Source organism: Dryobates pubescens, chromosome 25 (assembly GCF_014839835.1).
Source record: "Dryobates pubescens isolate bDryPub1 chromosome 25, bDryPub1.pri, whole genome shotgun sequence".
NCBI classification, from domain to species: Eukaryota; Metazoa; Chordata; class Aves; order Piciformes; family Picidae; genus Dryobates; species Dryobates pubescens.
This window is the reverse complement of record NC_071636.1, coordinates 14,453,147-14,476,877: the sequence shown is the minus strand read 5'-3', so window position 1 is coordinate 14,476,877 and position 23,731 is coordinate 14,453,147. Positions and strand designations below refer to the sequence as shown.

Genomic DNA, 23,731 nt, shown 5'->3' with positions numbered 1-23,731 from the left:
TAGCATAAACCATAACAGCTTTCAGAGTGCTCATACTGATTCAGTTCAACTTTTCTCTCTCCTCTGTAGCCTGCTTTGGCACATGAGGGTACTGCTCTGAAAATACCTGTGTGCTCAGCTAGCTTCTGCTGCTGTGTGACACTAGCTGTGGGCTGGGATTTCTGTGTAGGAAATGTGTCATTAGTTATTCTTGGTGGCTTTTGAGCTGTGTAAGAACTCTTTGTCCAAGCATGGCTTCTATTCTGGCCATTTGCATGCAAACTTGTGCTTGTAAAATCTCTGCTGTATTAGTACTAGTGGAAATAAAGCACTGGGAGTTTTTTCTCAAGTGCTTTGTATGAACCATTTATATGTTCTGGCAGATTTCAGTGCTCCCTTGTAACCACCACAAATGTCAATGTTTTCTGATACAGATACATTAGTCACTGTGAACAGTCCTTCAGAACTGGGGCTGCCTGTGCCTGAGGAATGGAGGTATTGGGTTTGTGCTTTACCAGTGGCCCTGGAAGCTGATTGTCCTTCTGCAGCTGGGTTGTGCAGGGTAGGCATGGCCTAGGAGAAACCAGGGTGCTGCAGGAGGCGCCGCAGGGAGTTCTTGGTGCTGTGGGCTGGCACACAGGCTGATGGTGGCAATTGTCTCTAGAGTGGAATGAATGTGGAGATTCCAAGTGCTTTGTCTCTACTAAAAACTTAGGGGCATATTCCTGGGATTGTTTTAAAAGGTGGAAAACAGAAACAAACTTCTTAAAATTCTAAAGTCCCTGAAGGTTTGTCTCTAAGGTGAGCACTACCCTGTCTCATGCCTACAGTTCTTAACTGGAAGAAAGAAAGGAATTGCAGCTTATGAAATAAATCTCTTCTACCTTCATCGTATATGCCATAGGAAAGATTTTATTATTTAGAAAGTCACCTTTGAAGAGCATCTTTCATCCAAAAGGAGATTGATTCAGCTTCCACAGAGCATCTTTCATCCAAAAGGAGATTGATTCAGCTTCCATAGCTCATGAAAGACTGAAAATGAATGGTCTGTGGGTGCACACTTGTCCCTGCTGAGATGGCACTAAGGGTGCTTGCTTGTGCCAGCCTGGGGAGAGGGAAGCAGCAGTTGGTCTCCCCAGAAAGCTGGCACCAAAAGACACGACGTAGTGCAGTGCTCGGGAGCAAGGAGAATATCAAAGTACATAATCATTTATTTTGTTTTAATAATCTGATACTTACTTTTGTGTGCCTTTGCACCCTTCCAAGCTGCACCTACCCTTGGGTGTGACCTGTCAGGACATGGAATTCTTAATAAGCTGGTGTCGGAAATCCGTCTGCTGGTGAGTGCCGAGCTCCAGCAGAGCTCCCAGCTGAGCTCAGTAATGCCCCTTGTAAATGCTCCGATTTCAGCCAGGCTGTTTCTGAGGGTAGAGACTGGGGGGGATAGAGGGCAGCAGGACCTGCCCTCGGGAGAAAACTTCTGTCCCGCCGCTCTGCGCGGCCGCTACCGACCCCGTCCTGCCGCACGCCCCGGCGCCGCCCCGTCCGGCCACGTGTCCTCCGCAGCCCTTGCTCCTGGCTCCGCCCCTGCCCCGGAGGCCTCGCCCGGCCGCCCGGCGCCGCCCCTGCGCCTCGCTTAAAGGAGCCGCCGCGGCCGCGGTCTTCTCCCCTTGCTGTGCTCTCCCCGGCCTGCCTGTCGCCGCCCGTCCCCGCTCGCGGCGAGGCGAGGTGGCGGCAGCGGTCAGGCAGCGCGCCTCAGCGCGGCGCCGCTATGGCGCTGGAGGTGGAGGCGTCCGGGGCTCCTCTGGCCTCTTTCCTGAGGGACTTCCCGTCTCCGCTGGGCCCGGGGGAGCCGCTGCCGTGGAGCTCGGCGGGGGCCGGTGCCCTGAGCAAGGCCGAAGTGCCGGGCGCGCTGGCCGAGCGGGCGAGGAGCCTCCTGACCAGCAGGTGAGAGCCCGGCGGCTGGCGGGCGGGCGAGGGGCGGTGCCGCGCTAAGAGGCGGCGGGAGTGGGGTCGGTGAGGGGAGTGGGGCTGCGCCCGCTTCCCCTTCTGTGTGGGGCTGCCCCCGCTTCCCGCGTGTGCAGGGCCGGAGCAGGTGCAGGCGGCCCGGAGCAGCTGCCCGGACAGGACCCACGGTGCCGGCGCGGGGGGCGATGGCTCAGTGTCTGCTGGGGATTTATTTTTTTAATTCCCCTTTCTGAATTGTTCTTTCTCCTGAGAGCTGGGTTTTTTTCAAGTGAGCTTCTGTCACAGGCCTCCTGACGAGGTCTGTGCCTGTGTAGTAATGTTTGCGTGCTCTCAAAAATGTGTATCTCCCACTCCTGATGTGCGAGAGATTAAATTACAATCCTGCAATTAGCGTGATAGGGCAATTCTTGTGGTGAAGTGCCAATAGTTAGAATTCGAGTCCCTAAGGGCACCTGTGTGGATCTGCTTGAAAGTCTGGGAGGGAGGGGGGAAGTCAGTCAGTGAGCTGCAACCTGCCTTGCAGGGCTGTCAGGTGTAAGAAGCAAGCCAGCTAGAAGTATTCCACTTCCCAGCCCTCTTCAGGTGTCCTGGTGAGTAGGATGTGCTTGTGTGGGTTTCTCAAGTTGATGTTTTCTCAAAACTTCGGGAGCATAGTCACACCGCCAGTGGAGAATGCAGCTCTTCTTTCAGTGATGTTTCTGTCATCCCCTGATTTCAGGAGAGCCATTTTACAACCTTCAGCATTATCAGTTAACAAATTCACAGAATGGTTTAGGTTGGAAGGAACCAATTCCAACCCCTTCCCATGTTCAAGGACGTGGCACTAGCCCAGGTTCCTCAAGGCCCCATCCAGCCCAGCCTTGAATACCTCCAGGGAGGGGGCATCTACAACCTCCCTGGGCAACCTGCTCCAGTGTCCCACCACCCTCACTATAAAGAACTTCTTCCTAATCTCCAAATCTGCACTCTTCAAGCCCCAATCTATTGCCCCTCATCACCACAGGCCCCTATCAGAAGTCCCTCCCCAGCTCTCCCACAACCCCCTTCAGGTACTGGAAGGCCACTCTAAATTTAAACTTTAACATAGCTAAGCTGCACGCACTTTTGGCACGCTAGTGCTTCACTAAGAACAAGTTGTGTTCCTCTGACCTCTTGTCCCTTGATACTCTTCTCCACATCTGCATCCTGAAGCACTTCAGTGGTTGGGCCTCTGTGCTCTGGGTTTTACAAACTTCCTACCACAGTCTACTTCATGAATGTGTTAAGAGTCATGAACAGGGATTGTGGATGATCTAAAAGACTCTAAGTTGAGAGCTGACTTTGTCCTGTGGTCCTGGAGATGAGTAGTGAGGACAAGGGAGGTAAGGGAAAACAGTCCTCTTTAGGTACATGCTGAATGTTACCTGGTTAGTAGAGGTAAAGCTAAAGAGATAGAAGCCAGAGTTTGAATTATTTGTGTCTCTGCCTATCATCTGGTGAGTTTATGAACACTCAACAGGTTTCACTGTTGAAATTGTCTAAGTGATTTTTATGCAGTTACTTCTGTGCTTCATGTTGGGGAGCTACTCCTGGGCGTAGCATCATTCAGTCAGACAGTGTGCCTAAGCCTAAGGATGAGAAAAGCATTTAATGAAATTGGGGGGGGGGAGGGAGGGAAGAAAAAGTTTTGAAGTTGTAGTTGTAAAGAATCCAGTTGATCATGGCATTATTTACTTGGGCTTTGACTAAATTGCTTTGGAAAAAAAGCACAGCTGTTGCATTCCTAAATGAGATTGCAGATTCATGGCATGCACTGAATCTTTGAACTCTGCAGGAAGAGTGGTTCTGGATGAGTGCTTTAAAGAACAGAGTCATGCCAGTCTTGAACAAATCCTTACCATATGGCAACCCATCTGCCACAGGGGCCGGGGAAATGTTTTCCAAAGTTGTTTCAGAGTGGAAGGGGAAGAAGCTGTGGAGATACGGGATAAGGTCTTTCGACTCTAGCAATTTTTAAAACAGTGTTTTCAAGTTCCATCTCTACTAGCACTCTGTTGTTCTCTGGTGAGCATATTAACAAAGGGAAGCAGAAAAAGAGCCCTGATTTTTGCAATGCTTTCATCTCACCTGTCATTCCTGGTGTTTACACAGAATGGAGCCTGTCCTGTCAGAAGCTGCATTTTTCACATATCTGCCCTGCAGCCAGTTCTGATAAGAAGCTCCACAAAGCAGGCTGTCTAAAGTCCTGAGCTGGCGGGGGGGAACAAAATAAATGAGATAAAGGAAGGGAAAGATAGCTAAAAAAGGCAAAGCAGAATAAAAGTGCAGCAATCTACTTCTCTCCTTTTCTCTTCACAAAATGTTTGGAAAACAGGAACACATAAGGTGTTTTTGCAAATACTCATGGCTGCCTGCAGGCAGAACAGTGAAGCAACCCTGTGTGAAGCTGTGTGCTTGGGGATAGTGTAGCGTACCTGAAGTGTAGGGATCCCAGCATATGTACAGCTCAGCTTTGGATCCTATGACAAAGAGAAACCTCATTCTGCAATTGCAAAAAGGATGCAGCTTCCAGTTGGCTAGGCTAAGTTCTTGCACATGGAGGAAAAGACTGGCAGAGCCCAGGGCCAAGGCAGGGATCCAGTATTCTCAAAGTGGCGGCACCTTCTCATACTCCATGGAATTAAGGATTGAGCGAGAAACTGCTCAACCTTGCCCTTTCTTTTCCATGTTTGATAGCATGGATCAAATCTAAATGGAATTTTGAGGGCTAAATAAACTTTTCAATTGATCCAAATCCCCCCAAACCCTCTTATCAACTAGGTGGGGGACTGTAAGGAGATAGGAGAAACATGAGGCACTTTATGTATAAAAGTTGTTGAAGATGCACAAGTGATGCCAGATCAAGAAGCGAGCTCATGAGAGGTCACTGTAGCTTAGATCCAGCAATCTGCTGTTGCAGGCTATCATGGGAGCTTCCCTACACACAGGTGGAAAATATACGTATTCAAATACTACAGTATCAATGTAACCAGGCTTAACACTATGAAGGTGTTGCTGGATGTACCTTACTGGCTTCTGGCATTGGTGCTTGTTCTGTACTTTTAACACTCTAGCATCACGGAGTGTGTTTTACATGATGATTAATAATGATGAAGGATTTTTCTATACTTCAAAGAGTTATCTGGAATTGAATTTGGCACACGGTTCTGCTTCTTGCTTCCGCATTGTCAGATTCCTCATTCACACCCACACAGAGGTGTAGGTCATGCCTTGAGGGTCTCAAGCCAGTAAAGGTCCTGCGATATCCTTGGCTCACGAGACAACATATGGTGGAGTTTAGGTTGTCCATCTAGTTGCTTGGAGGCAGAAACCTTCATCTTTGCATGGAGAAATATGCCTCAGGATTGCTGCTGAGAAGAGAATGAGGTAAAGAAAAATGCTTGTTAGGCCCAGTAAGGAGTTTCTGAATGCTATTGCTTCTCTAAGGCTATGCACAGCTCTTGCATGGAAGCAGTTGGATATCTCAGGCTAATTCCCTTGAATGTCTTCACTAATCTGAAATGAATTATTTTAACAATCTTCTGCAACTACAGCTAGCTTAGCCAAGCTCTAGCTCAGACAGCCAACTGCTCTCTCATCCTGGCAGGACTTGCTCTTAAATCGCTAATCCAGTGAAGCTTTGCAGATGTTCCTACTTTGAATAATTAATTTTAATCAGTGAAACTGCCTGCCTTGTATAGAGCTGAATACATACATCATGTTCTGAAGAATTGGGGCAGGCTTAAGTAATCTTTTTCTGTGGAACTGTAATTAACATCTGCTTTTGGGCAAGAGCTATGTGTGCTGGCAGGTTGTGGGAATGAGGAGTCCATTAGTTACTTCCAAAGCTTTACTACCAACTCGTACTGAAACACAACATGAGATGAAATCAGACTCTCAAATGGAGAAATTCCTCCTTTCCCTTGGTAGGAGCTGAAACTTGTATGACCATCCTGTGACACAGCCAAAGAACAATGGGGAATTCCTGCAGGCTTCCTGTTTGAGGGGACTTTACTACAATAACACTTGTGAGAGTTTGACTTCCTGTTCAGCCTCCCACCCTCCCAAATGATTTCACTCTGTTTCATCTCCGGGTTGCTTCAGCATCCTGTTTTGTGCCTGTTTTACACCGTAATGCTTACAGCCAACGTGTGTGTGGCCCTGCATCTTTATTTTCAGCTTCTCCCTGCTTTTAGAACAGTTAATTCAGCAGTTCTGATAATTTGAAGTTTTTATGTGATGTAAGCATGAATGGGGGATGGTGTGTGTGAAATCTTACCTTGCCTCTGGTTTACCTAATCTCTTCTGAAAACTCTTTCTAATCTCTTCCTCTCTGAAAACTACTTGGTGCTCCATCTACTGTGACCTCTGCTTTTAATAAGTCCCCTAAACTTTATTCCTAATTTGTACCCTTTAGTGGATGTTAGTGCACTTGTCATTGCTAGGAACATGTTTACAGTATCAGTGATCCATTCACTTCAGACAAGAAAGTGAATTCCATGTGTGATTGCCTGCACCAAACTTTCTGATTTTCATGGGACCAGTTGTGCTTGTTGGAAAAGCAAGCATGGGGTTAGCAGAGGCAGCCTACTTCTTCAGGAGCACCAGAGTTCTCACTGCTTTGTGATGAGTAATGTTAGAATGGGAAGCCTTGATAAAGTTAATGCACAAGAGGAATGTGGCACTTCTGCTGTTCAGTAGTTAATTTAGCAAATGGTTAACAAACTGGCTCTCCTAATTTTGGGTGGTAGTCAGAACTAACTGGTTGCCTGTTGTGAGTGGTTTGTGCACTGTTGCTCCTGAAGCTGACGGCAGGGTGGTACACAGCTTGAGGGAAGTGCTGTGCAGCTCACACTCTGTGTCTGGATAATAAAGTTTGGAGGCAGGTCAGAGCTGCCTCCAACAGTATAAAGAAGCTGGACAAACTGTGAATTTTGTGGTCAATGAATTACCTTTTGGAATACATTTCTTGATTTAAGTCTCCTTGGGAGTTTTCCCTGTTACAGGATACTCTCAGTAGTAATTCTGGGAAAGAATGAGTTTTGCTTTGAAAAAGAAAGCGCTTGTGTGGGGATGCCTGCAATACATGAGAGAACAAACTTGACGAAATGCTATGGGTGGGGTGGTGGGAAAGATGATCAGCTCAATAATGATGAGGAAACTTTTCAGGCTGACTTGCTGCTGTTTAAATCAGTTTCTTTGGAAAATGGAAGTTATCTTTCCCCAGAACTTGCACATTTTGCTCTCACAATCTGTGTGAAACGCCCTTTCTGTTGCTCTTTGAACTGGGCATCAGGATAAGAAATACCCAGTTTTGCAACAGCAGTTTTAAGGCTTAATTGAAAAATGGCTTTTCTGGAATTAATCCTCTCCTGTTCTGCTGGGTGTTCTTTCTTCCTGCTGAGAATGCAATGAAAGTAGCAGGTGACTCTTCACTGCACATTTTCTGTGGAAAAAACACTGTTCACTGATGACTGAAGGATCTAAGCAGATGGATTCTGGATTCTAAAGCTTCTGATAGTTTCAGAAAACAGAAAATTTCTGGAAGAAACTGCTTCATTTAAAGATGGAAATGTGAAAAAGTGAAATTCTGTATGTGGCTTTGTTTATGTGTTTGGTTTGATTCCATCTTGTTTATCTACTGTACAGGCCTTGTGTCATTAACAACAGAAACAACTTCCTGTGCACTGTAGCGTGTCAGATGTTCTCTCCTCAGTGGATAGATATTTGTACTCTTCCCACCATCATCTCCCTGGGAACTCTGGGTGCTGTTGTAATAAATGCTAATGCTTACAGCCACTTGAGTGGAAATGTTCTGTAGTTGAGTATAAGAATAAAGAAAAAGGAGAGAGGGAAATAAAAGTAGCAGATTGGGGAGAAAATACTGAATATAAGCAGCTTTTGTTTATGAGGAAACTTGTGACCTGCTATTATTTTGGCGGGATGAGAGGATCTTTCACTTGCTAGAGAACTGCTAGCATTTGCAGATCTGCACTAAAAACACTTTGCTGATAGGGCTGTAATGTGCTAGAAATGCACACTGAGTCTACAGCCACAAACTTTGCTTTCCTGGCAAAGCTGCACTGTGTGTCATCTTCTGGTGTGACAGAGCCTGGGGAGCACCAAGTGCGCAATTACATCTCCCCACTGTGTAAGTCAGCTGCAGCTGAGTTATGCTCAAAGCTTTTGCTAGCAAATACAGTACCTCTCCATTCCCCAACATATATATGCACACTCTGAAAGGCAGAAAGGATCATACAGTGGTGCTCTGGCCTGCAATACCACTGCTGCCTTGTTGCCATGACTGTGGTGATCTAGAAAGAAAATCATGTAGCTTGCTTTTAAATTTGAAAGGTGACAAGTGACCAACAGCTTGGCCACTGGACTTAGTGACTGCTTCTGCTTCTCTTTCTACAGAGATTTCCTGAGAGTCCTGTGGGAGAATGTCTGTTAGGGGCAGTGGGATGTGAATTCTATTCCTCCCTCCCAAAAAGGAAATGTAAACTCAGAAGGCTTTGTGAAGATGCTGACTATTTGGTATGTCCTGGTGAGGCTTTGTACCACTCTTCACCAGGTTACGCAGAGCTCTCTGCTCCAAGTGCTGAAGAGCAGCTGTTGGGAGTCTGCCATCTGCTGCACTGCTCTGCCTTCTCAAAGCTGCTGTAAGCTGTGGGCGTAGAGCACAACAGAAAGTCTGTCAGCTGTTTTCAAGGCTTTGAAAAAGTGTGCTCATAGCTGAGGCTCTGGACAAGATGTGGTGCCCTGACCTTCAATGCTCTGGATTGCTCACAAAGCTGTTTACTAGAGACTCATGAATACATACCCTCTGAAATTTGAGAGGAGGAAGAGATGGGGCTTTTTTGTTCCGCTGACTTGTTTGAAACACTCCTTGCAAGTGTCCTGGGCAGTTAATGACCCAAACAAAACCAAGAAGTTATCTTGCTGGGCTTTCTGCTTCCTGAAGAAACATGTTTGTACCCTGCCTTTCCTCCTGAAGGCTGCTATGTAAGGGGTCAATAAGAATCTTACAGTTGATCTGGCACTCAGGGTTAGGCTGTGGCTGTGAAATAAACCACAGAACTGAACTGTCTTGCAGAAAAGAAACAAGATGGTCAAGGAGAGAAGTGAACTTCTCTTCGGTATCAGGTGCCAAACAGAAAGTGCTTTCTACCTCTGTCTGTAACTCTACTTTGGTCCACAGGTGTGTATATCACCAGAAGCTCTGCATACCTGCTTTTGACAGTACTCTGTGTGTCCAGTAGTCCAGACTCCTTCAAGGAGGAGGATGGCATAGAAATTTAAGCATGTTCTTTACTGGCATGAATACTGGTTTACTCTTTAACTTACCACTTCTGTCTATACTCCAGTTTTCTAAGGTAGGCTTGTATTGTACTGTGAAGTGGCTGGAGGATATGAACTCATGAGACCCCACCTAGACCACTGTGTCCAGTGCTGGTGCCCCCAGCATAAGAGGGACATGGAGCTGCTGGAGTGGGTCCAGAGAAGGCCACAAAGATGATCAGAGGGCTGGAGAACCTTCCTTATGGGGACAGGTGGAGAGAGTTGGGGCTGTTCATCCTGGAGAAGAAAAGGCTCTGAGGAGGCCCTAGAGCAGCCTTCCAGTACCTGAAGTGGGCTACAGGAGATCTGGAAGCAACTTTTTAGAAGGTCTGGTAGTGATAGGATGAGAGGTAACAGCTTTAAGCTTGAGGAGTGGGGATTTACACTGGAGATTAGGAAGAAATTCTTGACAGTTAGGGTGATGAGACACTGGAACAGGTAGCCCAGGGAGGTTGTGGATGCCCCCTCCCTGGAGGTGTTCAAGGCCAGGCTGCTTGAGGCCTTGAACAACGCGGGCCTAGTGGAAGGTGTCCCTGACCGTGGCAGGGAGGTTGGAACTGGATGATCATGAAGGTCCCTGCCAACCCATTCTGTGACATAAACTCCAAGCTCCAGCCACTAACAATCTGACTGGAGCTGGTGGTGAGGCTGCAGCGCCTGCTCTGCACTGTTACAACATGCATTAATTCTTCCGAAATATTTTTTATTGTGGTCAAAACACACCCTTTTTGTTGGCAAAGAAATAGCCTGTGGCAAAAAAATCCTTCATGTGTTTACACTAGCCTCTGCACTCTGAGGCTAGGGAGTTGGTGTTGGCATGTGTCATAGAAATGGGGCTGAGATGTGGCTCTTCTAGGACTCTTCAGCAAAAGCAACAAATGTCTTTTCACATAAGGCACCCCACCAACGTCCCTCTTCTTCCCAACACGCTTGTTTTGGCACTTAGGGTATGGCTACAGTATTTCTTCTGATTCATGAAGATGAAATTGTACTTGGCTCAGCTGTCAGCAGAGTGTCATGGGCTTCTTTGAAAGGAAAATGCTAACAATAAGTGGCATTTGCTTCCAGAAAAGGTTTGAAGTCTGTTCTGGTAATTGCAGTGGGCTTCTACTTTTACACTGGTTGCCATAGGTACTGTGTCTTACTTCCAGATACTTTCTAGCCAAGTGAGACCTTATAGCTTTCAAAAAAAGAACAGTTCTTACTTTAATTATATATTTTGCTAGCTCTTGGTGCTGTTTAGTCTTGAGGAGAGAAGGCTGAGGGTGGATCTTGTTAATGCCTGTAAATATCTGAGGGGTGGGTGTCAAGATGTGGGTGCCAGGCGCTTTTTTGGTGGTATACAGTGATAGGACAAGGCACAATGGGTACAAGCTAAACCACAGGGGGTTCCACCTCAACACAAGCAGACACTTCTTTACAGTGAGGGTGCTGGAGCCCTGGTGCAGGCTGCCCAGAGAGGCTGTGGAGTCCTCTGGAGTCATTCAAAACCTGCTTGGATGTTTTCCTGTGTGGCCTGCCCTTGGTGATTCTGCTTTGGTGGCCCCCTGGACTGGATGATCTCCAGAAGTCCCTTCCAACCTCTAACGTTCTGTGATGTAGAGGATGAAATTAGAACCAGTAGATATTGAAAACAAGTGAAGGATGCCATTACCAATATAGTAGTACTACTATTAAGAGTTAGAAAGTAACCAACAGCTGAGCTCTTGGGAACTCAGGGTGAACTAAATAGGTAGGGTCAGCTTTTTGGTTCTTATCTTTTGTTACTGTGTCCGAATCCGCTCCTCCTTGCTGTGGCTGGTGTGTAACAGAATCCCAAGCAACTACTATTTTGGGGGTGTAGAATTGCCAGGGCATGGAGAGGGAGGGAATGCATGGGAAGCAAAGCTAAATGAAATGTTATCAGTACTGAGCAGTCCCTGAATTTCCTTTTTAGGAACTGGGTGGCAACTGGAAAAAGTCGAAGGATGTTACATAGTAACTGCTAACCCTTGTCTTTGTTACGGGCATCCTGTAAGCAGGGCTTTAGACAGGACTTGTAAATTATAGCACTTTAATATATTTCCTTTTGACCCTGTTCAGCAAGTCAGGAAGGACTCTGCAGAGCAGAAGTTTACAAAGTTGAAAATCAAAGCATCGTCTGATGCTGAGCTGGGAAGCTAGGCTAGGTTTGAATTTGTCCTCCAGCAGAGCTCTCACTGTGCATTTAAATGCATAGCTGTTTAATGGGTTTTGTCTCTGTTCTTGGAGCTGAATCCTACTTTAACTAAACCTTCTGACTTTCAGCAGCACCAGCTGCACATCTGCCATTGTATGCTTTGTATTTTCATATTCTTATCTTTTTCACCTATGCAAACAAAAGCAGGAAGCAGGATTTTTAGGGGGGAGGACGTGCCATATCCGTTTCAGATGTGCTTCTTGTCTGACCTTTCCAAAGGTTGTCTGTTGGTGTTAGAGTGATTATAAGCAGGAATTGTTACTTTTGACTTAGGTAGGAAAGGAACTGACTGCCCTAAACGTATTAGCCTTTTAAAAAAAAACCAAAAGAGAGAGAGAAACGTCGGATTTCTGGCTTTCCTTAATGTGCTGTGACTGCAGCTAGCACTGGAAGGACTGCGGACTGTTGCCGTCTCTTTGAAGTACCAAAATGACTCATTAAAGGAAGCCGTCACCGCTGCAGACCTCGAAACACAAACCACGCTGCTGTTAGCAGCCTGCTGCCTGACACAGTGCTTTCTGTTTGCTGCCACAGGAGGTACTCACACACGGCCGTGAGGAGATGACAAGGCCCTTCTTTCAGAAACAATAGCAAAATGCATTTCAGCTTCTTGTCGCCGGCAGCACAAAACCTCGTGGTTGTCCCCTCCCTGCTCTTCTGAATGCACAGAACCAATCGTTTCTGTTGAACATCTGCAGGGATCAGTTGCTTTCACTACTTCGTACTCTACAGCCAGCCACTTTTATGCAGGACTTTCTAGATGTTTCTTGGAAAACAGTCTTGTCCTTGACTTGCTGATGGTGCCTTAATGTGATTCTTGCTTGTAGTGTTTAATTTGAGACTTTGTGGTATCACACACTCTGTGAACAGCGGATAAAATGCTTCTTGTGGATGTCTGTGCTTACTCTTCATTGTGCTCATAGGAAACGTCTGGGATGTGTTATGTACTGGGATTGTTAGTGCCTGCTGTGGGAATATGGTGAAAAGAAGAGAGTGTTTTTCCAGTAGCCTCATGTTAGAATTGGATGGGGCTTACTCATTTACAGATTCAAAAGCATTATAACAAGTATGTGCTTCACATGAAGTGTGTATAAAGCACTGCATAAAGCACTGTGTTAAAAGGAGAGGGTGTGTAGAATGTAGTATTATTGCCTTCTAGATGCTTACTTAAAAGCTTCAACTGAATCACAAGTCTTGAGATCCTGTCCTAGCCCTCAGTGCCAACGTTTTGCACCTTCTTCCTGGGTGATTCCTTAGGGCAGCTTCCAGTCAGGATAAACTGAGTGTTAGAGGGCTGTAGGTTAGTACTGACCATGACTTCCCTTGTGGAGGGAAGGCAGCTGAAGTCTTTAGCAACCTTTTTAGAGATTTGTGTGTAGCACAGTGCAGAAATCCTGATACTGTGTGTGGTGAGACAGTTGACTGCAAGGAAGAAATATTATGTAGTGAGTAGAAACAAAATGTTTGTGTTCAGAGGCTAAATTGAAGGTAGCAGTTACCATTTGAGAGCTCAAGAGAAGGAGGTACCATCTGCGACTGGAGTGTGAGGCAACAGTTTGAAAACATGATTCATACACTTCTTCCTCTTTGAATTCTTGAGACAGCAGTTGTCTAACCAAAGATCTAACTAAAGGTTTGCATGGATAAATATTGAACACAGGGTTTCCTCTACGAGTTTACTAATGAAGCTAGAGTTATTGATTGTGTGTAATGCTTTCTAATTCCTAGCTCACCAGCCGTAAACAGGGAGGTTATAGCTCAATTTAAACTAATGCAATCTGGTTTGCTCTTGCTTCCTTTTCTTGCCCACAGAGGTGTTGCACCACTTCTTGCAGCATCATTGATCCATGCTGCACTTGATGAAGTTCTCCAAACAGACTTGACTGAATTTCAACAGCAAAGTGTGGAAACAGAGGAAGAAGGAGATGAGGAAAGGTTCACCTGTAAGTATACTTTTCCCCTTCTGTGGTTTTCCCAGAGGCTGTCTATTGGAAGACTTCAGTGTTTTGAAATGGTTCCCAGAAGATTTGGTTAGGCTGTCTGGCAAACACCACTGCACAGAAGTTTATTTGCTCCTGCTGGGTGTCTGGGATGAAAGGTAGCTGTGGACAAAACGCAAATGTGGTGTCTTGGAGCCTCAGACTGACCATGTGGGCTGGCTTTCTAGAAAAGAGAGTTCCTCTTCTCAGAAAGAGATGTGTCCGCTGTGCTTCCTGAACTAGTTAAGAAATTTTCCTCATTGAATGATTTCACTTAAACTGAACTGGTGATAACTTCATATTTTTGAAGAGCCCTTTTCTCTCTGCTAGACTGACCTTAGCTAATCATTCCTGTGTTTTGACATTGGCATCATCACAGCCGCTATTGTGCAGCCATGCTGACACCTTCAATTCATCCACATAACCTACCTTGCTTTTGTCTCTTCTAGGGAACAAGATTTTGGGACCCATGGCCCCTCCATAACTTGAATATCTTGAAACTCTAGCTCTTTCTCTCAATAGTTTCTATCAGTTATTGCTTCCCTTCCCATCCTTCCCTGTAAAGATGAGAGGCTGGGGGATGCAGAACTCGATGTGTGTGTCTTCTGCCTGATGCCTGCATTTTCTCCTGAGTGAGCTAGAGGGAACAGACCTTGGTGACTGAGTGATGGGTTTGTGCCTCGTGTAGCAGATGGTCCTATTGCACTTACATGCTGAAGTGTTTAACATAAGACTTCACCAAACCTTCAGTTTCAGTGCCAAGAATTTAAATGGAGCAGGATGCAGGCAGAGTAGAAGATAAAAACGGAGGAAAGATGTCTTAGGCAAACTAGTCTGTCCTGTAAGGGGAAATGCTCATCCTTTCATTTCCCTTGGATAACTTGAAAGGCAGGTTCAGCATGCCCCAGAGGATGTGTCTCCAAGCAGAGCTTTGGTAATGACCAGGATACGATGCTTTCCAGAAGCCTGTTTCAATATTCACCCACAAGTCAAATGGCAGGAGGGGGAACCCATTGAATTAAGTCTCGCTGCACCCTAAGTATTTCACCCATTAATGTGATGTTTGTAGCCTTTATTTGTCTGGATCAGAGATTTAGCAAGTTTCTAGCACTTTGCATGGGGAGAGTTGGCTTGATATCAGCATGGTCTTCTGGTCAGTATTGGTCTGATCATTTTTGTGGCCCTCCTCTGGGCCTTCTCCATCAGGTCCATGTCTCTTTTGTACTGAGGGCCCCAGAGCTGAACACAGCACTCCAGGTGAGGTCTCACCAGAGCAGAGTGGCAAAATCACCTCTCTCCATCTCTGGCCACGCTGCTTTTGATGCAGCCCAGGTTGCTATTTGCCTTCTGGGCTGCAAGTGCACCTTGTTGGCTCATGTCCAGCTTTTTGTCTACTAGTACCCCCAAGTCCTTTTCTGCAGGGCTGCTAATGCCTAAGTGAAGAGGCTGCTCTCATCCTTAAGGTTATTCTGTTTCCCATTGCAACTTTCTCTCCACATCATGCCTGCTCTGATTCTTGCAGAGTGCTGAATGTGTGCACATAGCTCTATGGGGAGGAACTTGAAGGAAAAAGAGGCTAAAAGATGGGGTGATGTAGGAAAGGTGGGCACACAATGTATTGTTTTGTCTTTGTGCTGTCAGTGCTGGATGGAGAGTCGTTGCAGCGCTGCTTCTTCAACAAGCTTCGGGATGTTTGCTGTGAGTGGCAGAAGCAGCTGCCTCCACTAAGGCCACTGAGGAGGTTCCTGCTTGTTTCTGTCTACGCCATCCGGAACACGCGGCGGAAAATGGAGGACCGGCACGTTCTGCTCCCAGAGTTCAATCAGCTCTTTGGTTTAGCAGTAAGTCTGGAAAACACTGGGGAGGTCCATGTGTTGGTGTTTCAGTGTTCCTGTAAACCCCTGGGTGGATGATCTGTGAATGGCAGGAAGTTTTTGCTACAAGTTAGTTATTGCCTCTGTGCTGGAGCAAGGACTTACTGACTCAGATTGCTAGGGGCCAACTGCTGCCCTGATAAAGGACCATCTTCTGACATGTCACATCCAGCTGGAGGCCAGTCACTAGTGGTGTCCCCCAGGGATCAGTGCTGGGCCCCATCCTGTTCAATATCTTTATTGATGATCTGGATGAGGGGATTGAGTCCATCATCAGTAGATTTGCAGATGACACCAAGCTGGGGGGCAGGAGTTGATCTGTTAGAGGGTAGGAGAGTTCTGCAGAGGCTGGACTGATGGGCATGAGATTGAACACATGTAAGTGCCAGGTTCTACACATTGGCCACAACAACCCCATGCAGTGCTACAGGCTGGGGTCAGAAAGGGACCTGGGGGTACTGACTGACAGCCAGCTGAACATGAGCCAGCAGTGTGCCCAGGAGGCCAAGATGGCCAATGGCATCCTGGCCTGCATCAAGAATAGTGTGGCCAGCAGGAGCAGGGAAGTCATTGTGCCCCTGTACTCAGCACTGGTTAGGCCACACCTTGAGTCCTGTGTCCAGTTCTGGGGCCCTCAATTTAAGAAGGACATTGAGAGACTTGAAGGTGTCCAGAGAAGGGCAATGGGGCTGGGGAGAGACCTCGAGCACAGCCCTGTGAGGAGAGGCTGAGGGAGTTGGGATTGTTTAGCCTGGAGAAGAGGAGGCTCAGGGGAGACCTTATTGCTGTCTACAACTACTTGAAGGGTGGTTGTAGCCAGGAAGGGGTTGGTCTCTTCTCTCAAGTAACCAGCACCAGAACAAGAAGACACAGTCTCAAGCTGCACCAGGGGAAGTTTAGACTCGAGGTGAGGAGAAAGTTCTTCCCAGAGAGAGTTGTTAGCCATTGGAATGTGCTGCCCAGGGAGGTGGTGGAGTCACCATCCCTGGAGGTGTTCAAGAGGGGATTGGACGTGGCACTTGGTGCCATGGTTTAGTAGTCATGAGGTCTTGGGTGACAGGTTGGACTTGATGATCCTTGAGGTCTCTTCCAACCTTATTGATTCTATGATTCCTAAGTGGTACAGGGAGATGGGGAGTTCATTTAGTTTTATGTTGCTGGGCAATGTTGTGATAACTGTTAGGAAGAGGGGAGAACAGCAGTTGCAGAAGTGCCAATTAAGGGAGCTGCAGTGGGCCTGTGATACCAGCTGCCTGCAGTTTCAATTCCAGATTATTTTCAAGGATATTAAATGACTAACAGCAAACCAAGAAAAATAATTCCCCTGCCAACTACCCATTCCATCCATTTTGCTAACTGCCTTAAATTGCCCTTACCTGTGCAAAGTTGTATGGAAGGAAGCCCAGAATAAAGAATCTTTGCTTGCTGGTACCAGTCTGTGAGGTATTTTGGTTTCACACATGAAGATGTTTTCCTCTCTCTCCCTCCCTACAAAAGGATGAAGTGGATCGTGCTTACTTTGCAGTATTTGATGGCCATGGTGGAGTGGATGCTGCTGATTATTCAGCAACCCATTTACATGTAAATGTTGGGCTGCACAAAGAGTTTGTTAAGAATCCAGCTGAGGCCTTGAAATGCTCTTTCCAGAAGACGGATGAAATGTTTCTTGTCAAAGCCAAAAGAGAGGTGAGTGGGTAGAGGTTCATGCCATTGTATTTAAACGAGACTGAGAGCTGTTGGACAAGGTGGTGGTATCCAGAAGATTCTGTCAGTACAGTTCCTTTAGATCACTGACTTCTTTATGAAGTTAGACTACATGTGAAGGTTTGCTTTGATCCAGTTACTTCTTTTTGTGAGGAAAACCAAAATGACAGTGCTTCCCAGTTCAAGACCAAAATGATCAGGGGGCTGGAGCACCTCTGCTACAAGGGCAGGCTTAGGTTCTTCAGCCTGGAGAAGAGAAGGCTCTGGAGAGACCTGAGAGCAGCCTTCCTGAAGGGGGCTACAAGAAGGCTGCAGAGGAACTGTTTGCAAAGGTCTGCAGTGACAGGACAAAGGGCAATGGTTTGAAATTAGAGAAGAGCAGATTTAGACTGGGTGTTAGCAGCAAGTTCTGCACCATGAGAGTGGTGGAACACTGGCACAGGTTGCTTAGGAAGGTGGCTGGGGCCCCATCCCTGGAGATCTTCAAGGTGGAAGATGTCCCTGCTGACTGCAGAGGGGCTGGACTAGGTAGAAGTATTCATTGTTAAATATCTTCAGTTCTGGCAGTGAGCTACAAAAGAGGGACCAGCTTCTTTCTGACTCTCACTAATCAATGTGGAACCTAGGATAGTTAGGTGCCTTCCTTGGTTGACATCTTCATTTGATTACCCAAGAATAAGGGGATATATTTAGAGCAAGGGGTCTGTAGTTGTGGAGTATGTGAAAGGGCCTGGGGAGACCTGAGTGTGCTTGAAATGTTCACAGCACTGAGATTCAGATCCTCTTCCTTTCCTATGTTTCTCTGTGTTTTGAACAATAGAGGTCTTAGTCTCCTCCATCAGTTTTGGAATTAATAGCAAAGAAGGAAGAGCATGACAGAGGCAGTACTAACCCACCCTTTGTGTGTCAGAATATGTAAAGAGTTTATTTCAGGTCCCTGAGCTGCAATTGGCAGTCTGCTCTCCTGTTTTCAGGTGTGATTAAACCCAAGTTTGCAGTATTGCCATGTAACCTGCAGGGCTTGCTGAATGTTCTCCTAACACAGCTGCTTTGTTCCGCAGAAGCTGCGCAGTGGTACAACAGGTGTGTCTGCCTTGATTGTAGGGAACAAGCTGCACATAGCATGGCTTGGGGACTCACAGGTCATGCTTGTGCAGCAAGGAAAAGCTGTGACATTAATGGAACCTCACAAACCAGAACGAGAAGTAAGTCTGACTTGTTCTTTTTTCTCCCATGTGCGTTGTCAGAATCTCTCCCAAATCCTTTGGGACTCAAACTTTCTGAAGTGTTTGGTGCTTTACACAGCAACATAAATTGCAGGGGAGGATTCAGAGAACTGACAGTTTCCTTTTTGACATCCACTCCTTTGTCTGGAAAAGGTGATCCTTACAACTATGCCACTCTTGAAGGTACAGAGGGTCCTGTCAGTCCTGCCTTCAATTCCTGCTCAGGTGGTCCTTTCAAAATTTCTAGCAGTTGGAGACTTCCACACATTTATACTGTGTGTGTGTGAATCTAAAACTGCCTGTTACCAATGAACTAACTTACTTTGAGATTCATAACTATTTTAAATGTTAGCATAATGCAAGTCTTTAATAATATGCTATCCTATCCTTCCAAAGCTGATAATACTCTACTGCTATCCTAAGTGGCTCAAAGTGTTTTGCATTCCCTACATGTTTTAAATAGCTGGATATTTCATTATATGAAATTTGATGGGGATCTTTCATTGCAAGACCCTTGGCCTTCAGAGTATGAATATTTGTTAAAATGGTGTAATTCAAGAAGTATCAATACAAATGCTCTTGTCACAGTCTGGTTACCTTGTATTTTGTTCCAAAGATTCCTCTATTTACTCAGTTGCTGGATGGGATGGAAAGAAGTGGGAGCAAAGGGTGCTCATCCCTATGGATGAGAACACGATGATACAAGAACTTAAGCATTCTCTGTTTTTCTGGGGTTGTTCAGTCTAGACAAGAGAGAATTCCAGGGGAACCTTAGAGCAGCCTTCTAATACCTGAAGGGATCCTGCAGGAAAGCTGCAGAGGGAGTCTTCATAAGGGTGTCTAGCAGTAGGACAAGGGGGAATGGCTTGAAGCTGAAGGAGAGTAGATTTTGACTGGATTTTAGGAAGAAGCTCTTCAGTATGATGGTGGTGAGACTCTGGAATAGTCTGCCCAGGGAGGCTGTGGATGCCTTCTCCCTGGGGATGTTCAAGGCCAGATTGGGTGAGGCCTTGAGCAGCTGAGACTAGTTGAGGCGTCCCTGCCCATGGTGGGGAGATTGGAGTAGATGATCTCTGAGGTCCTTTCCAACCTAGGCCATTCTATGATCTTTTTTAGTGGACAAACCATAGCAGGGTTTCAGTATAAAAATTGTATTCTACTGTTTTTCAGGACGAGAGAGCACGGATTGAAGCTCTGGGTGGTTGTGTGACCTATATGGACTGCTGGCGGGTTAATGGCACCTTGGCTGTCTCTAGAGCAATTGGTAAGATAAACCATCAGAGTTAGTATAGTTCAGATTAAATTTGATGCTCTTCATAGGAGAGGTGCTCCAACCCTCTGATTATCTTCATGACCTTCCTCTGAACCCCCTCCATCCCATCCATGTCTCTCTTGTGTTGAGTGCTCCAGAGCTGGACACAGCAGTGCAGGTGAGTTCTCATCAGAGCAGAGGGGCAGAATCTCCTCTCTCCATCTGCTGGCCACACTGCTTTTGATGCAGCCCAGGATGCCATTGGCCTTCTGGGCTGCAGGTGCCCATTGCTGGCTCATGTCCAGGTTCTCATCCATGAGCACCTCCAAGTCCTTTTCTGCAGGGATGCTCTCCATCTCATCATCCCTCAGCCTGTACTGATAACGAGGATTGCCCCAACCTAGGTGCAGTATCTTGCACTTTGCCTTATTGAACCTCTCGAGATTCTCCTCAGCCCACCTCTCCAGCCTGTCCAGGTCCCTCTGGATGGCATCCTGTCCTTAAGCTTTCTTCACTACTCACCAATTAGGGCAAAAAAGATAAAAGACCCTGGGCAGGTACGGTAGGTAACTGTAATGTATGGGTGGAAGGAAATTAGTCTAAATTTGGATCAATAGCAACCTGTCTGTGTGAAACCAATGAACTAAACACAGCTTGCAGATTGTTATGGCATTGTGTTGTGTATCTGATAGCTAAGAAAATTCTTGTTTTCATAGCATTCTGAAGGCAATCCAAGAGGCACACCTGCACAATGAAGGCCTGACTATCTCCTTGCACAAATATATTTCAGAGAGAAAAAACTTTGAAAGCATTTCCATAGTTTCCCTGCAAAAAATAGGAAAGCATAAATTATGGTAACTGCATAGAGAGCTGCTGCATTTAGGTAGGTTCCAAGCATTCCTAAAGAAACAAAGGCCTGCCCTGCTTGTTCTATAGCTTTTCATTACTTCTGTCCTGCACCAGGTACCTCTGGAATATGCTCTGGCTGTCCTTGGGGATGGTGAAAACAATCAGTGAGAGAAGTAACTGTTTACATTTGAAATAAGAAAGCCTTTGTTTGGATTGTTTGTTTTAGGGGATGTATGCCAGAAGCCCTATATCTCTGGTGATGCAGATGGAGATTCATTTGATCTGACCGGCTCTGAAGATTACTTGCTCCTAGCCTGCGATGGATTCTTTGATGCTGTCAAGCCATATGAGGTTGTAGACTTGGTCCTAGATCATTTAATGCAAACCAAAGGAGTGGGTCTTAATGCAGCAGAAAGACTGGTGGCTGCTGCAAAGGAAAATGGATCCAGTGATAACATCACTGTTCTAGTGGTGTTCTTGAGGGATCCTCAGGACATCTTGGCAGGCTGTCTCAGAGACCCTAAGAGCCTTGAGGCTGGTGATGGTGCTCGGAGTTCACCCTTTAATTTCCTCAGCTGTGAGGCAGCAGCCACACAGTGACAAAATCTGCTTAAATGAGAATGTTTAAGTAAGTTCGTGCCAGGAACTGCTTTACACTGAAGAAGCCTCTCATACATAGGCAAAAGGTGTCAGGAGAAGAGTGACAAATGGACAAACATTTGAGAGAAGGGCAAGACTCCTTTTGCTGAGTTCCCATTTGTTTTTTCTCTTCCCTCCTTCCCTCCTCCTTTCAAAAACCACTGAGCAGACCTTGTACAGCTGTTTCATCTCTGGGAGCAGACTTCTGAAAGTGTGCCCCAGGGCTGCTGGTCATATCCCTCTGCCCTGGAAGTGGCAAGAAACCTTACTGTGCATAAGCTTAGTGGGTCAGAAAACCCACTTGTGAATTCTGAGTGAGAATTTCAATTAGAATCATAGGATTGTTAGGGTTGGAAGGAACCTCAAGGATCATCTAGTTCCAACCCCCTGCCATGGGCAGGGACACCTCGCACTAGATCAGGTTGCTCAGAGCCACATCCAGCCTGGCCTTAAAAACCTCCAGGGATGGGGCTTCCACCACCTGCCTGGGCAACCTGTTCCAGTGTCTTACCCCTGTTTAAAGAGAATGCTGTATGTGTATTTTATTGTGAGATTAACTTTGGAGACTGGGAAGAGAGAAACTCTCACCATCACAGAGGAGCTTGTTACTGTGTGGGGTCTATAGGAACGAGCTTGGTGTGTGACTGGGGGTGACGCTGTTCTGTTCAGGGGTTCGCTTTTGTTTTGTACCAAAGATGAGATTCCAAGGGTGATGTGGCTGCTTCATTCAGAGGCATTCAGCCTCATGTGTGTGGAGAGGAGAAAACAAAACTGAATGCTTAAAAAAAAAGGCCAGAAAGCTAACTGGAAATATCCCAGGCAAAAGGATACAAAATCAGGGGTTGCTCTGGTTTATAAACTGGAATCCAATATTTAACTGCACTGGATTATTTCTCCCTAACAAATGCTTTATTGGCTGTCTGTCAACCTGAAAAGAAAGGAACATTATTATTGTATTTGAAAGATATTTACAGTATGTCTGCTGTAGCAGTTCAATATGCTCTGTTTCTGCCACTTTTTGGTGTAAAAATTAGAATTTTATTCTGTGTTTATTTCCTGAACTTTACAGTTGGAGGAATTTCTCCCCCCTCCCCCCTCCTTTTTATTTTCAGTGTTACTTTATTTTTGTTGTGGTTCTTATTTAAATGAGAATTTGAAGGTGGCTGTGTCGTCTTCTTATCTGGTTTTAAAAACAGACTACCCTCAAGTGCCTTAAATATTTCACACAAGTATTGTTGGCTTCCTGTTATATTCTGGCAAGCCAGTTTATAGTGTTTTTCAAATGTGACTTTTTAAATGTCATTAATATTAAATGTTTCATGCACTTAAATCTTTTATTTTGTGTGTGTGTGTGAGAATGATTTTAGTGGAACCTAGGTTTCAAAAAAAAAAAGGAAAAAAGAAAGAAATCTTTCATTGTTGCCAAATTTTGTGGCTTGCAGTAAAAGCTTGGCAATATTTACTGTGGCTTATGCCCTGCCCCATGCGAGAACCTCATTAGCTGATCATAAAGTAAACAATCTTGGGCCATCCTGACTTTGATTTTAAAAACAAAAACACTTCTGACCTTGAGAGGAAAGTCTAATAACACAAACTAGAAACAGTTTAGCACCAGTTTTTTAATTACTAGGTGGTTCATTTGGCCATGGTCTTTTTGTACCTAAATAACATACTAAGGAAATGTGAAGCTGAAGTGAAGATGAAAGGACGTTTTTGTGTGACTGTTATGTATCCATTTCATGCTGGAGCCTCTGGTTGTGTTTTGTCTTACCTTGCTAGCAGGACTCACAGGATCTGAAGGCTCAGTGGTAAATGTGTGAGTAATTTCTGTAGCTGGACAAGAAATGCTTTACATCTGCCTAATTTAGAAGCACGTGGCATTGCAATATGGCAGTCCTAGATGTGCTGAACGTTAATCTTGCTTAGGGACAGTTTAGACAGAAGAGTTGAGACGGCTGGAAGGATTGAACAGAGCAGCACTGTTTATGTCCATGGTGTCTCTGCATTGTCAGCTGTCCTGGGGCAGTTAGGTACCTGAGGAGCCTGAGGTTTTTACTCAATTGCTGTGAATGATCATTTGGTGTGACACAGAAGCTCCTCAGTCAGCCACTATCTCATTACATAGCAACTTGGACACTGACTTCCTTGTTGAGTAATGCAACAACAGGAGCTTTTCCTCCAAGAAGGCTACAAGCACTTTTCCATCCTGCATTTTGCTGCCCTAAAATACATGGAGAAGGCTTTCTGTGCCAGCAGCCTGCTAGATGTAGATGTTCATTTTTTTTTAGTGAACCTACTCTGGATTTGCCATCTCCTGTCTTTGATTTCTATCCCAGCTATTCAGTGATACGCTAAATTCTGATGACCGCTAGTGCCTCTTGGTGTCTTGGAAATAGTTCTCATTATTATTTAGTAAGAACCATACAGACCTGTTTGATTTCACTACTGTCTGAGGTTTATCAGGAGAGGGGGAAGCTGGTGTATTCCTGTAGGAAAGTGTGAAATGTTGGTAAAGTTACTTTAGTTTCTAAATGTGCCAAATTTCCTGACACATGGTGGGGAAAATCCTTTGTGATCATCCTTTTATTTCAACCTTTTTGGGGCAGATTTGTATGACAGATGAAAATCTTAAGTCTTTCAATGGATACTTGCAGCTATGTGAGAATATCCTCTTTTGTTTCCAG

General features: G+C 45.6%; 1 protein-coding gene across 1 annotated transcript; it reads left to right on the top strand.

Moving 5' to 3' along the window:
• The first annotated feature begins 1,661 nt into the window (after window positions 1-1,661).
• PPM1F (protein phosphatase, Mg2+/Mn2+ dependent 1F) lies at window positions 1,662-22,398 on the top strand. Its single transcript, XM_054172881.1, has 7 exons — window positions 1,662-1,926; window positions 13,337-13,467; window positions 15,145-15,344; window positions 16,875-17,063; window positions 18,143-18,286; window positions 19,478-19,571; window positions 20,635-22,398. The coding sequence occupies exons 1-7, from the start codon at window positions 1,751-1,753 to the stop codon at window positions 21,006-21,008; spliced, it is 1,308 nt and encodes a 435-aa protein (XP_054028856.1). The 5' UTR covers window positions 1,662-1,750; the 3' UTR covers window positions 21,009-22,398.
• The last annotated feature ends 1,333 nt before the right edge of the window (window positions 22,399-23,731 follow it).